Source organism: Lepeophtheirus salmonis, chromosome 2, assembly GCF_016086655.4.
Source record: "Lepeophtheirus salmonis chromosome 2, UVic_Lsal_1.4, whole genome shotgun sequence".
In the NCBI taxonomy this organism is placed as follows: domain Eukaryota; kingdom Metazoa; phylum Arthropoda; class Copepoda; order Siphonostomatoida; family Caligidae; genus Lepeophtheirus; species Lepeophtheirus salmonis.
The window spans coordinates 11,800,626-11,816,398 of record NC_052132.2 but is presented as its reverse complement, the minus strand read 5'-3'; the positions used below and the strand labels follow the sequence as shown (position 1 = coordinate 11,816,398).

The window sequence follows — 15,773 nt, the reverse complement described above, 5'->3', positions numbered from 1 at the left end:
CTTTACGGTGTCTTTGTTGTATTTTTAAAAAGCCCATGGCCTTGGGGTTGATTTTGAGTATTGGGGGGGTTCATACCTTTATAAAGTGGAAAAAATATTTTTTAACGTACTGGATGGCTTTCCTGTGGTCTTCATTAACCCATGGGTCTAGGGCTTATTTTTCAGCTTTATTAAAGCATACATACCTGCTCATGGTCCTTGCATTGCACAAATCATATTTTGGGCCAATGTGTTGTGATTTTGTTGGCTTATGCCGAGAAATTTCTCATAAAGCAATTTTCTCAATTGCAATATTCTGTGCAAGGTCCTGCTGGTATGTAAAAAAAATGTGTGCAAGGAAAGCAGCTTGGATTTCTTGGTGTTATATTAGATCAGCTGCTAGCAGCTCTGATAGGAAGAAAATAGACAAAATATGGATATGCTTGAGTTATTCTGATGTTTATCCTTAATTATGGTGCAAGTCCAACAAAGAATTACTCATATAATTCCCAAACAAACCCTCATTGTTACTCTCCATCGGTTATGAGCATACGAACTACACATTGCTTTAAAAATCCATTTTTGTCTCCAAAAATTAAATAAGCATGACAACAGCCCATGAAAATAAAACATTTGTGGAGATTATCAACTACAATATGATTGTTGTTGATCTACTGTCATATTATATTGTAGAAGAAGTGGGAATAAAATCCCTGTTACTTAGCCAACACTTCAATTAAACAAATTATTCACAATGATTTATATTTTATTATAATTTATAAAAAAATATTAAGGCATAAATCCCTAACCAGAAGAAGCTAAGCCACAAAAAAACTAAATAAGCAGCATTTTACAAATAGTGATCCAAAGACTAAACATTCAAAAATAGCAACAAATGCAAATATTTCATCAAAAATTTTAAATGACAAAAAGTGACATCTGACTCAATCTATTATTGATTGTGGCCAAATATAATATTCTTCGTTCTTGTTTTTGTTTTCTTAATAATATATTTTAACGTCAATGATTGACATAAAATGTCTAAGAAAAAAACATTACTTTAATTTTTCATTCTTTTTTATCCGACATGTGGGATTTTCACATTTATAATATACATGTATATAATAAACATGAAAGAAAGATGAGTTATTTTTAATAAATCTTATATAATATAATCATAAAACTTTTTTGATATTGATGGACTGACGAGAAACTTAATTTTTGAAAACTCCATTACTTCAACTTTCAATATAGTTTGTGATTTGATTCCCGGGAATTTGGTACGTCTCAGCGTAAACTGATCTTTTGGCTAAAATTATAAACTAAAAGAAAAAAAAAAGACCACGAGATCAATATTTTTCCAAATATCATTGACTAAATATAACATTTCTGTTCTCCGTTAGAGGTTTTGAGTATATTTGGATAAAAATATATTTTATTCCGCAAAAAGGGAAAATGCGAACCAATTTTTTTATGATTCGCATATAACGCGCATCTGCTTTAATACATTTCAAATGAATAATTTAAAAAGTAATACATTAAAAAGTTAATTTCTTTACATTCACTCTTGAAATTAAAATAGACGGATATAGTAAGTATATAATTTTGATAAATATATATCACTTGCACGTAACATGAAATAAATTTAATATAAATATGAGTTTTTATCATCATATCTTCAATAGCCTTAAAAATTTAATTATTTACCATAACAGATAACAAATGATTTATTTATTATTCCTAATTATATTCTTATAAACTTTTAAAAAAAAAAACATACATATAAAGTTAGTAATACATAATTTTAAAAATTATATTGAGTATTAGTTTCAAACACATGCATTTTTTTTCTAGATGATAAAGTTGCTTTTTCAAATTTAATGTTTTGAAGATGACAAAAGTAGCCATTTTGTATTACAATTGGCTTGACTATTTTTGGGGTTAAGGACACAAATTTCTTAGTCATTTTATCGACTTAAATAGGTGTTTGGATCCGTTAATAACAGATGGTTTATTTTTTATTTTGAACCTCATTGGACCATATACATTAATTATAAAAATAACAAAAAAATTTCAGGTTTTTAGATGGATTTTTTGTAGAAACATAAAGCCTTAAAATTTTATTGGCAGTAGCATCCATCTAGAATGTGTAACTTTCCATGGATTTCTATTGAACAGTCAGTTGGTACATAGTTATTTGCAAATATCTAATATGTATTTTTGGTCATTACTTAAGTAATTAATATGAAGGAAGTTATTAAAAAAGTTGGAAATGATGGGTTTGTATTGTACAGTTTTGAACTTGTCTACGCTGTTTCTTTTTTCTTCACTTAAACCTGTAGGTCTTGAAGTTTTACCATCCAAAGTTGTAACGAAGGGCCTAAGCGTAAGCTCATTTTTGTTTAAAAGGCAAATTACCTATTGAATAGGCCTTACAGGACTTATTTCCAGAAAAGAAATAATCCCATTTTTGAACACAGGGTTGATCACAGTTTCATCACACTTGACTACATGTAAGTCTTTAATATTGACATCTTCATTTTCTAGACAACTAAGAATGGAAGAAATAATAGATAATGCAGATCCAGATACGGGAGCAATATATTCTAGATAGTCTGATCCAGGTTATTTTATAATCTTTATGTGTTCCTCTGTAATTAATTTTAATATTTTTGTATTAGTACCATCAATCAAAGTTAATGTTTACTCTATCCATCCGTCAAAATATAATGTTCCTATAGTTTTATGTAAACTTAAGTTCATCTGAGCTTCAAGATTTTGAAATCTTTGTCTTTAAACCTTTTGACGATCAATTACGTCTGTTTTGCTTTGATGATCAATTATTCGTAAAATTTTGAAGTACTGCATTAGCAACCATAGCCGCTGCACGATTAGAAATTGCTGGTCGGTCACAAATTTCGCTTCATGCTGGTAGTTTTATGAATTATTATTTATATAATTCCTTACATATCTATTTGGCATACTTTCTTCATTATCAGATATGCGTGTACTTGTACAACTTGAGGTTTCTAAAGATTAATTGGCTCAATGAGTTTTTCACTTAATTATATTCTTTTTCTTATATTTTGTAACTTTTTTGTTCTATTTAGAATCGATCAAGAATTCTTTTTATTCACTCCACCAATAAACATAATCATAGTCCATGTTGATCTACTAAAGAACTCCTTTCTTTCATCGGTACTTTTATTGTTTTATCACATTCACATTTTTCAAAATCATTACATTTGCATTAGATAATTTTGAATAATTGGTTTAATACATTTTTAAATAGAATAAACTTTTTTTTTAAAGTTTAGCGAATTTCTTATGTCCTGGCTCACTTTAAGTAGGCGTTTATATTGATCATGGATGTTGTCAATCTTTTGAAATATTCTTGTTTAAGAGACGATAGGTATCGACAATGATTCCCATATACTGGTAAGTTTGAAAATAAGTGTTTTAAAACTGAGTTTATGTGACAGATTCTACGGCGTTGTCTTTAGTTGCATTCGAGACCACAAATAACTTCCTAATATATCCCCGATGGTTAAAAGCAGATCTGATGACAAATCTTCCGGCTGACCTACCAGAGGACAATCAGTTTTATCCCTTGTAAGGTGATACCTTTTTTCTGACATTGTAAAAATTGTCACTTTTAAAATTAACTGCACTTCAGTTTAGAAATGAAAATAAAAGTATATATCGCAGTTTCTATGTTCTATGTCTTAATTCAATTGTTTAGGTTATTAAAGATATGATAATAAAAACTTACATTTATATGAAATTCATAAACAAAATAGGTGCAATTCATTTAAAAGATTTTTACCAAAATTATATATTATGCTATCATTCTATTAAATTTCCAGAGTGAATGTAACGAAATTATCTTTTTAATGTCTTACTATTCAAATTATTCATTGAAATGCATTAAAACAGATGTGCCTTATACGCGAGTCATCAAAAAATTACAATGAATTTTCCATTTTTGCAGAATAAACTGTCCTTTTAGAAAAAGTTTATCAAATTCTATATGTGGAATGTACTGACATCAAAGAATCATATCTTTAGCAAAAATTTGATAAATGCGTTTATCAAAAATTATAGCAAAAATAGATGAAAATTATCATTTTTTCAAAAATTTTGAACAAAATGTGCCAACTGAAAATGAAATCGTAGAGCCATGAAATTTGGTAACCCTTATTTTCATAACTCAATGCAAAACTTTTCCGCCCAATCTGTAATCAAAATTCGAAATAAGTTGAAGATCCAACCGGTCTACTTTAAAGGGATGTGCAGTGAAAAGTGATATGTTAATTAATGATAATTTTTTCATTACTACAGGAAGGTTTAGTTATTATTTGCTGACATTATGGTTCAGCCATTGTGCATCAACAAATTCTTATAAACATTTCGTCATCGTGAGTGATCAAAGAGCCAAAGGGCAGCATATCCTAGATTCTAAGGTTGAGGCGGCGAGGATTATTGAAATTGTGAAGTGCTCCAGGAGCCGAGTTTTCAAGGTGACCAAGATGAAGAATGATGAAGGTAATCCTCACCATGAATGCAGGAATTCGAGGGCACAATTTAAAGAAGGATCTTGAGTTCATGTCATGCTAGGAGAAAAAGTTCATCTCGATGAATCGCTTCTACTCCGGATTTCCCTCTTACAAGAGGTTCGCACGCCACGTTTTGACATAGGTAAAAATAAATATGCATCTTAGAGTTTGTTGTTATCGAGTGAAATATTGTTGTTTTAAAACTCATTGATGACTTTGAAGAAGAATATATCGGGATTAGGTTTTGATTTCTTTATAACTTATTTACCACTTATAAACCATTAGAAGAAATTAATGAACAGGGACAAGAAGGTACCGGAACCATTGACAAAAATGGAATTGATAATTGCTCATTCACATGAATAAAACAGTTTCAAAAGTCTAAGCGGGGGAATATGGATACTTCATTGATAGTTACAAAAATATTTCACTTGTAAGTTGGAATGACAATGGCGTTGTTCATGTTGGATCTAATCAACACGGAATTATACTAATCAAAAAGGCTGAAAGATTTTCGCTAAAGATAAAAAGAGAAATAATATAAGAATTCTATCTGTAATTAAAGAATAAAATAATCATATTAGGGTGTAGAAAGAATGGATGAAAACACCTGACACTATAGAGTAGCATTACGTGGGAAGAAATAGTACTTTCCTATTATATGCAATTTACTGAATGTAAGTGTCAATAAGTTCTGGTTATTTGCCTGTCTAGGTAGATATCATGAAGATTTATTGGAATTCACACTTTGTATTGTAAATCAGTATCTTTCAACTTATGAACAACCACCAAAAAAAAAATCAAGGCAAGAGTTGTAATATGACTTTGAATACACCAATAAATCGATTTGATAAAAAAATCATTTCACAATTAAAGATGAGAATAAAAGAAGTGGAAAATTTTAAGTATATAATACCCGAACAATATACATTTATTCACAATGTAGTGTACCTTTACACGTAAAATGTATGAATTCATATCATCATAGCCTTTTATTGATTTTTTTATTTCATTTTATGAGATATGTATGTATAGATTTGACAAAAATTAAACAAATTAAGAAAGTATAAGTAATATCAAAGTAGTAATTTATGGGGAGGTGTGCCTAAAGTTAGGTACGTGCATCATTAATGTTTTGGCTCTAATTGGCAAAAAAAAGTAGTGTAATTTAAAAAAAGTTCATAACCTCATGTAAGACCTTAAACTTGATATCATATTAAAAAGTCCTCAAAAGTAAAGATCAAAAAAAATTCTGGGCAAAAATTGGTTTAAATAAATAGAGTTTCTACAATTGTTGTGGCGGACTTATTTAAAAGTTCCTTCTGCATTAATAGATTAATCAGGAAATTTCCACAGAGACTAGTCCTACAGAATGATTTCTTCTCTTCCTCTCCTTTATCTCCCTTTCACTGACCTAGGAGTATTATCAGGAGAAGTGAGAAGTTAGAGATTGAAATCCTTTGTATTTGGGCATGTTAAAAAAAACTGAAAGTTATAATGTTTCATTAGATTACCTATAATCAACTGTGACATGGGAGGAGGAGGAAATGAAGAAGGGCATTGGCAAGATCCTCAATTCTACTCTGAGTCCCTCAAGGACTTAGATTCATAACTCTGCAACAAATTTTCAAGGTTATTCTCCGTCTTTAATGAGCGACCCCAAATGTTTAATCAGCTTTTGTATATAATTGAATGTAGTAGGAAAATAAGTTCACTACTCAGGAGTTAAATAATAATGACAGAATTTAGGAACAGAAAATGTATGCTTTAATTTCCCATTCCAAAAAAAAACTGGATTGCTAAAAAATAGAAACGATTTACATTAGTATCGATTTTAAATGTTCCAAAAAGTGGGAGCGGTTCTTTCTAGTTAGTAATCTGAATAGCAATTTTATATTTTTCAAAGCTGTTGTCATAGTTATTTAATTCTTGAATAGAAAACATTTAAGTAATAACTAGGCTGTGTGCTCAAGAATGACGGAAAGAAACAATGAGTGTTTGCACGGGGATATATGTACTTAAGTGTATTTATTGGTTGGACTCGGTGTAGAATTGAAGATAGGTATCGGAGTATTCTAGAATATATGTTCTTGCTATAAGTGGAGTGGATTTGTTCTCATTTCCTTCCTCTCACGGCTGCTTCCAGCTGATATAATATAATGTCATTCTAGTTATGTTGTTCTCGTCCCTAACATTATTCCAATTGTCCGCGTGATCACCCTCATTTTCTGTTTTTTTATTTTTACATACTGATAGCATATATATTATGCGTCAATGATTATCAAGTTAAGAGTACTTGTATCTACCGTATCGGGTGTAAGTCCTTATCATGGAATCAAGAAACAATGAAAAATCACCCCTGCAGATTAGCTTGTTTTTCTTTCTTTCTTCTCTTGAAGGAATTGACTAAATACTGATTATAAATGTGATATCTTATTATCATTCCGACGTATGAAAGGGCTCAAACATTTTCGACAAAATCATATGGATTTTGTTGATTTAAATTATGTTGCATTTTTCTTTGTTTGTGATATATACAGTTTTACAAAAGGAGGTAGAAGCCTAAGAAAAAGGGAAACCAAAAAAGCACGCTTATATAATATATATAAACGTCACATGCTCAAAAATTTCAAAAAGTCTAAAGTTGCAGTATTTGTTTTCAATGTATAGTTATATTTGAACCATGACACAAAATACAAAATATACAATTTTACAATATTAAGAGGATATTGAGAGATGTATGATTAAGAGGGGATAAATTAAATTAAACAAAATGTCACGGTAGGTTATTGTTTAAAAAACTGGAAGAGTATGAACTAATACTTTTTATCGTATGAGTCTTTTCTATTATCGCGTCTAATTTAAATTAGTTTTCCTTTCTCATTGTAAGAGTAATGGACCTTAAATATTAGAGGTGTCTTTCGATTAAATGAATTTAGTGATAGGTCTGTAATTGATGAGGTTGGGAGGATCCTTCCCTTTTTTGGGAATAAGGGGCATTATACCAGTATTCATGAACTGAGGCACGACTCCAGTTTGAAAAATTTCGTCGTAGACTTTTTCTTTGACTTCGGGTATTGGCTTATTGAAGGTTTGATAAAATCTAAAAGGGAGACCCTATGATACAGGATATTTAAACTTTTTCTTCTAATACACAATATATTTATTTATTTCATGTTATGAGATTATGCGGTTAAGTTGAAATAGGGCTTGCCTTTGTTCTTCTACCTGTCACTACATTGTTCTTGGCTTGTCTCCCTTACGTACAAAAGATACATTTCGAAAAAAGAATGCATTTGTTGCACTTAAACAGAGCAGTATAAAATGAATGTGTTCCTTGCGCAATTCGTACAGGATCAGTGTTTGGTACTGCAAAAATTAAGACTAAAGCTTTTAAAGTTTTTTTATTTATTTAGAGCTTTCGAGTTGTTTGATTTGAAGTTTTCCTTAATTTACATCCATGAGTTTGCTACAAATTCTGATGAGATAGCCTCTTGCTTTATTTTATAATATATAATTCAATTCATCTTCGACACTGATATCATAGGTCTTTCGCGTCTCTTTTAAGATTTTTAGTTATTTTTAAACTTGTGTTATGACTACTGCTGCATAAATTCATTTATTTATTCAATATGGATATTGAAAACGACTCATTTTTTTTCCATAAAATCACGATAATTTAAATGTCTAAACGAGTCGATGCATCCTCTAAGAAAGATACATTCGATTTCTAACTTGACTTGTAAGTACTACTAGAGTAATTGAAAGAGAGATAGAGGGGAGATAGGTCTGAAAGGTATTCCAATAGTTCTCTGAGTTCTGCAAGAGTTACAGCGATAGATGGAGAAACAGATGAACTAGAGAAACTGGAGTTCCAAATTTTTCCATAATTTCTTTTATTTTACCAATGTTGGTTACTGATCCCTTTTTGATTATGACTACGATTGAATCTCGAATTGCACGTAATTTATTATATACTCTAATATTAAAGAATATATCTCCTTCAATTTAGTTGGTTATTTTATGAACTCGAATCTAAATATGAGATTTATCATCCCTTTTAGAGTAATGATAAGGAGTCCTGTGTCACTCTTACAGCAGTCGTTGACTCTTAAGATATAATCTTTTTTTTTAAATGATTGAAATAGTACTGATTTATTTAAAAAAGTTATTTATTCAGATTTCCTATGTACCAATAATCTGGAGTAGTACTCAAGTATTACTTTAAACGATTCCTCATAAGTTTAACTACAGTGTTCTAAAAGTCAATAGACCAATCACACTAAATATGCCAAATTAAAATGACTAAACAGAGTAATTTATTGCGTCCCGGAAGTTGAATGCCGTATAGGGGATTTTGAAAAGGAAAGTCCACAAACTTAGATCGGAAAAGTGGTACATAAGGCTCAAAGTGCAGTAATTCATAATAAACATAGCATATTTGTATTTTTTGACATTTTTTTGATCTTCTGTTTGAAACTATAGAAAAAGTTTTCGGCATTGATGAGTTTAAAAAAACAAATAATACTTTTTTAAAAGTAAAAGGGTGTTATGTTCTGAATATAAAGTATTATTTAAGGCAACAAAATAATGTTGCAAGGTAAATTTTATCCCTATTTGTTTGGAACTCTTCTACTCAGCATATAATTATGTTTTATCATACAATAACGTGTAAATGAAATGAGATGTGTGGGAAAGATTGATCTTATGCCTAGTAAAACAAAACCAATGTTATATAGAAGGTCTTACAAGGTTCATTCGTAAATACTATATATAAATATTACAATTATAGTATGGGTTAGCCAATACAAGTATCTTGGCTTAGGTATCAATAGTAGATGGCTTTGGAAAATGCATTTGGATTCCATTGCTAAGAAGGCAACAAAGTTTTATTCCTTGAACATGAAATGATAAGGTTTTAGTAGTGTTTAAGACTATTACTTGCTAAATGGATACGTAAGGCCTATTTTGAATCGATTTTAATTTACAGTGGAAGAATTTCGTGACCACGTATAATAATAAAGGAATTTCATACATAGAAGTTGAGAAGAATAAACAGGTGAGCATGATTACTGTTTTGTAGAGTGATGACATCTACACCACTTGTTATATGTCCCACCTATACATATTTTCATCTAACTATAAAACGACGCGCAATATCAATCCAAATTAGCAAAGGAAAAAATATAAAGGATAACCAACAAAAAAATCCAAAGAAGGGGCTCAGCTGATGCAAAAAGAGTGCAGTCAAACTTAAATATCCTTGAAACATTAATGAAGTTAACTCAAAAGATAAAACGGCATAATCTTGCACTGGAAATAGAAAGAACAGGAGGATAAATTAGTTCAAAAGTTCTCAAAGTTTACACGGATGGATTCACAGTAGATAACAAAGTTGAAAATAAAAGGCTGTAGTATATTTCTATGGTACAACACTGTTTTTCAAACAGAACTTTAAGATATTTTAAAATCATATAGAAAATTTTGTGGAAACGCCGATTAGTGCAGCTACTATTATTTGTATTAAAAAAATGATGTATTCTCCACGGATCAATATATTTTTTAAATGCATATATAGGTATGGAAAATGTTTAATAGTTTACTAGATTATATGAAATATATATAATATTTTTGTTTAAATTAAATTATACCAAGGGACATAGTTTTTTTAAAAAACATATTTATCGATTATCACTACTGTTCTTAATTCAAATTTTCTATAAAAATTGCTAACATTAAAAGGTTTAGAAATTAGTGTCGAAAGTTGGAAATTGTTCTTAACTTTGAAAAAAAAAAAAAAATGAAATCTTAACATCACTTATATTAGCAGAGTAATATGTAAAAAAAGCTTATTTTGTAGCAAATAACCCAGCTGTCTCTTATATATAGCTGTCAGCATTATTTCCCAACAAACTGTGAGCGCATACCTAGGTACCGTTGAATGCTGTTTTAGGTGTCAGTTAAAAAAGATGCCATTGATCAACAAAGTGTTTATGGCAAAATCATGGAAAAGGTAGAGTTTTGTTGTTACGATCCACGCCACACAAGGCAATGTTGAAATTGCAAATTTCTTAACTCCGGACAGGTCCTTTTCCTAGATAGTCAGAAAGAAACAAGAAGACCACAGGTGATTATGAAAACGTTGCCCTGGTTGTCATATATATATATATTTTTTTTTAATTTGTTGGACAAAGTGTTCAGGCTCTGGGATCACCAGACCTCAACCCCATGACTTTTTTTGTGTGTGGCACAGTTGAGCAACACATCAAAAAATTCTACAGAAACACAAAATTTAATTTGATGTCCGGGATGTATGATTTTTATTGAATTGAATGATTAGTTTAGAAGTTTCCAATAAAAAATAACTTAAGAATCCTAAAAAACCATTACTATACTCAATAAACATTGACACAATTTTTCTCTAACTCAATAAACTACCAAACACAATCTATTTTAAACCGATGAACCCTCAAAATATAACTAATCAAGGAAAATGGAAGGATACTTTACAAAAAAAAATGCATTCATTTCCATAAATTTAGTTTATTTTTTATCATAATTAACTTTTTGAAAGAGTGAATATTTGTTATAGTTGCAAGTGATTTAAGAAATTTGATACAACAAATGAATTTCATTACTTAAATGAGACAACTATTCTGATGAGAACGTTCTAAAACGATTTTTCACTAGTACACAATACCCATTCATTACATAAAGGGGTGATGAAAAAGCATTTATCACAAACTTTCGATTCTATTTTTATATAAGTGTAATTTCTAACACATAATGTTCAACTCGCAGTTGGAAAACCACGCCAATGTATTTCAAATTAATAAAATATTTTTGGACAGCAGTTTAAGGATTCACAAATGGTAAATTTTATTTTAATATTACTTGGATGGTTTTTTTTTTATTATTCGAAAGGATATTTACCTCTCTTGTCGTTCTTGTGTATCTATTCGATAAACATCCCCGAGCCCCCTCCCCTTATTGTTAGAGGATGGTGTGTGTAGAAATTTACAAACTTATATCAAGAGTAAGTCTATCGGGAAATTGACGGAGGAAAATTTATGCTCTTTTAAATGCGGAAAACAGAGCACACAATTACATATTTTCACTGATTGTGTGAAAAAATTGATTTTAGAAAGCTGAGAACAAATATTTTAGGGGGCTTGAATTTGCAAAAAAAGTCGTGCACTTTTCTTTTTGGATGGGTTGAAGTAGGCAAAGGGGCCGCTATCAGAAGAAATATTTTGATCCCCATGAAAATAAGTATTATGGGTTGTAAAATGAATGAAGGAAGAAAGCCCATAGATCTACTAAAGAATTGTCTTGTGTTCATGCTGTCATTCAATTATTTTAACAAAGAACTTTGGTTTTCAATACACACTACGATTATACAAAACTTTTTAATTTTCCTGTAACACCTGGCATAAAAAGTTTAAAAGAAAAAGATCATTTCAACTGGGATGGCAGAACGCCTTTATGAATATTGTCACTATTTTAGTTATTTTTAGTTTGTTTCTTGTTCTTTTACCGAAACAAAACACAAAGGACGTACAATAAGTAACAAGGAGTCTTTCTTATTATTTTATCTTTACTCACCTTTTATAAACATTGGCTATGAAATTTCTCAATGTATAAAGTGTTGTTCTAAGGAAATACAACGGAAATTCATTTTTAATGGGTTTTTTAATTTTTTGCAGCTTTGACATTAAAATTCCAACTACTATATATATGTACTTATAAAGGAATATTAATTTTTATGACTAACTTTTTGTTTTTTTCCCTCTCCGTTGCAGTATATTCTGCTTGAAGTGGGTTGGGTTTTTGAGTTTCTAAAGTGTGAGGTTGTATTACTTAAATAGTTATCCAGTTGTGATATATAAAGTATGTTATTTTTCAAGAATCTTAGCCTCAAATATGTCTATGTTGGAATGTGAATTTACGATGGTTTTTTTCTTACTTTTCAAATCTTGAAACATTCAAGTACTTGAGTGTTAATTTGGAAGTTTCTGCTTTTGGATTTTCATTTTCATCAATATATTCATATGTCTTTCGTGATGGTACATAAACTCATTAAATCAATATTTGGGATTAAAAAACGTCGAGTGATATCTCTCTTAAATTTTCGTCATTGGATTATTTAATTTCTTGAGAATTTAATTTATTATCTATTAGAAAGGATATTTAGTAATCTACACCATTTATCATTCTGTTATCCTAGTAAGGAACACTTTTTAAATAATCTAATTCCATTATTATTTTTACTTGTTACTCTGATAATCTTTGCTCAATTGTATTTTTTATAAATAATACCGTTAGTATCATTTTTTGAGATACCAATATTTCGTCCGTTTTTTCTTTATTTTCTCCTTCGGTTGTTATAGATTTTACTGTTGTTTTCAATTTTTTTAAAGAAAGTATTTCAAGATTCTTCCTCTTCCAAAGTATCAATATCTTCTTTTATTTATTTGCATTCTGCACTAACACTGCAATATCATCTTTCAGGATTACTACATAATCTGTCTTATTCACTGTTTACTCTGTAATGTATGATTCAGTTCTATATATAACTATTATTTGTGTATCCTTGTCCAAGTCAGCCTTATTTATATTTGGTTATCATTTTTTTTTTAAATCTTGAAATCTTTTAAATAAGTTCAAACTTAGAGGAATTTGAGCATTGCTTCATTTAGTTGTATTATTCCAATTTAAATGGCCTATTACCTAATTATTCATATATTAGAAAATTTGCAATTGCAGCTCTTATTTCCAGGTCTGAACTTTTCACTCTTAGAAAAAATGTCTTAGCAATTCTTCAAATATATGAATTTATCTTCTTATTCATATAAGTTTTTGTATGTATTGTGTACCTTGGAGTTTTTCCCATTTTAGTTATTTTTGGGAAGAATTTTTTGAAAATATTTTTTTTCAAATTTAAGATGGAGGACACTAACATCATTTATTAATTTAATCTTCAATGATTTTGGTTCGTATAAGTTCTTGGAATCTATGATGGAACTGATTTTTTTTTTCGTTACCCTCCTATTACTTTTGGTAATGCATTTATCTTCTTTTTTTTATGAATCCAGGTCTGAATGGTACTTCTTCGCCAAATTCAATTTCTTGGGATATATTAATTTAAAATCTGTCTTTAGTTATGTAAAATATACTTTGGAGGTGCATTGCGCTTCTTATTACTATTTCACCATCATCTTTTCTAATTACATACGAGTTTAATCTTCTCTAATGACATACGAGTTTAATCTTCTCTAGTGTGATGCTGGTCTCATTCTGTTCGAATGTTGTGTTATAATCTCAATGATTAATTGTTTTCGCTTCTTTTGTTCACTTATCCAGTCCACCAGGGAATATTTCTGCGTACTGTATCGAGCAAAATATGGAGTTTGAGCTAATTTTCTTGCTTTCATGTTTGATATCTTCAACCCTAAAATATGGTTCGAAGTTCTCTATATTATGTTATATTTAATGAATGGTGATAATGGAGGTGACATCCCTGGCCTCTTTTTATTCCAGGTTTGCTGTTTTTTTTTGTTTTTTTTTGTTTATATGCAAAAAGCTAATGTCTTTTCCCCTTTTTCCTGTTGTTCCGGGTTATTAAAGTTATTTTTTAGATTTTGACACATACTCAGAGGATGAGAGAAGAAACTTAATTGAATAAGTATTTCTCTCTTTTGCAAATACAGTGTATATAATCATACGAAATAAATAAAAATAAACACATATTCTGAAGTATCCTAATAAAAAGTTTTAAGACGATGCTGCATTTAAGAATATTTGTTAAAAAAAGGGTGATTTTGATTGTTTTTTTATAAGTTTACCTTACATTTTAATATAAAAATAATCAATGCAAACTTGCTTGATAAAAGTTCCAAAATTAAATTGAAATTAGTAAATTGGAGGACTAAATTGTTTATGAATACAAATCAAATACATCGGACGTAACGCATGTTAAAATTAAAGATAATTTCTTTCTCTCTAAAGTATTAATTATTAATTATAATTAGTCAAATAATCTCCTTAAGCATTTACAATTTTGAAAATTTTTTATGCATTCTGACATTACACATTTATTAAATATTCCCTCCCAAAACTAAAAGTTTATTCTTTAGTTCTGGCTATGGGCAATATAAAACAATTAAGAAAATAAAATATGGGGAAAATATTAACTACAAATTAAGATGAAATATTTATTATTTTGAAACAATTTTGGACAAGTTTATATATATTATAAATGTATAAAACCTCAGCCAATTTTACAAATTATCAATGGCTACGTCTCTCAAATTTAACAAAAGGAACGCTTAAGAATCTGTTAGATGTTAATAAAGGAATAAAATTCTCCAACCCTTGATTAAGAATTACAAAATATACAAATAATGCCTAATATACTTGAAGAACATACTAAAAAGGACTCGCGATAAAATGATGTCAAATTTGGGTTACAGAAAAAGTTAAAAAAAATAAAAGTTCATTCACAAAGGATTAAAAAATATACAAGTCTATTTTAAAGTTCATTAATGATATTTCAATCTATTAGTTACTATAAAATATTTTTTAATAATAAACAATGTAAACTGACTATTGAACAATAACATAAAGTGAATATACTTTTATTAACAAACTTTTACAAAAAAAAAATATATATTTATATTAAAATCCTTTACCTGATTCCAAAAAAACTTTCAAACAATACAAAGAAATTGAAAAGCAGACTCTTAGTGGAGGAAATGTTGGGAAATTTTTCGAATCAAACTTCCTGAATGAGCATCTAAAGAAATACTGAGCCTACGTAAAATAATTTTTAGGGAAAGATAATCTGTGGAGAAAGCCTTTTAGCGAGTACTTCTCTTACTGTTATGCATACATAGATGGATCCATGCAATATAAGAGAGGCAATACATATACTAAACATATAAAGCTTCAAGTATATATGTTTTTTTTTATTTGAAATAACATAGAACGTAAATATAACTTAATTGAAAATACAATAATTCCATTTATTTTGGGGAGGGGGCAAAAATTATTGTCATAGTGTTAAGTTACATCTTTGATAAATAATAATAGAACCTCGAAATTCATTTATGTACGAGGGGGGTCTGAAAAGTTTCCAACCTCAATATGAAGTGGACAGCACATGTAAATAAAAGCTAGTTGCATAAATTGATCATCTCTTGACAGTTACTCAACCCAGTTTTAGCCATTTTGGACACG

At 29.3% G+C, this 15,773-nt stretch overlaps 1 protein-coding gene across 1 annotated transcript in view; it reads right to left on the bottom strand.

Annotated features, from left to right (window-relative positions):
* LOC121132470 (FMRFamide receptor) overlaps positions 1-15,337 on the bottom strand; it is a 68,111-nt gene extending 52,774 nt beyond the window's left edge. The window contains exons 1-3 of the mRNA XM_071886603.1: positions 15,227-15,337; positions 9,738-9,848; positions 9,609-9,654 (exon numbers count right to left, since the gene is read on the bottom strand). Coding sequence (XP_071742704.1) covers positions 9,609-9,654; positions 9,738-9,807 — 116 coding nt within the window. The 5' untranslated portion in view covers positions 9,808-9,848; positions 15,227-15,337. The remainder of the gene's footprint in view (positions 1-9,608; positions 9,655-9,737; positions 9,849-15,226) is intronic.
* Positions 15,338-15,773: the final 436 nt, after the last annotated feature.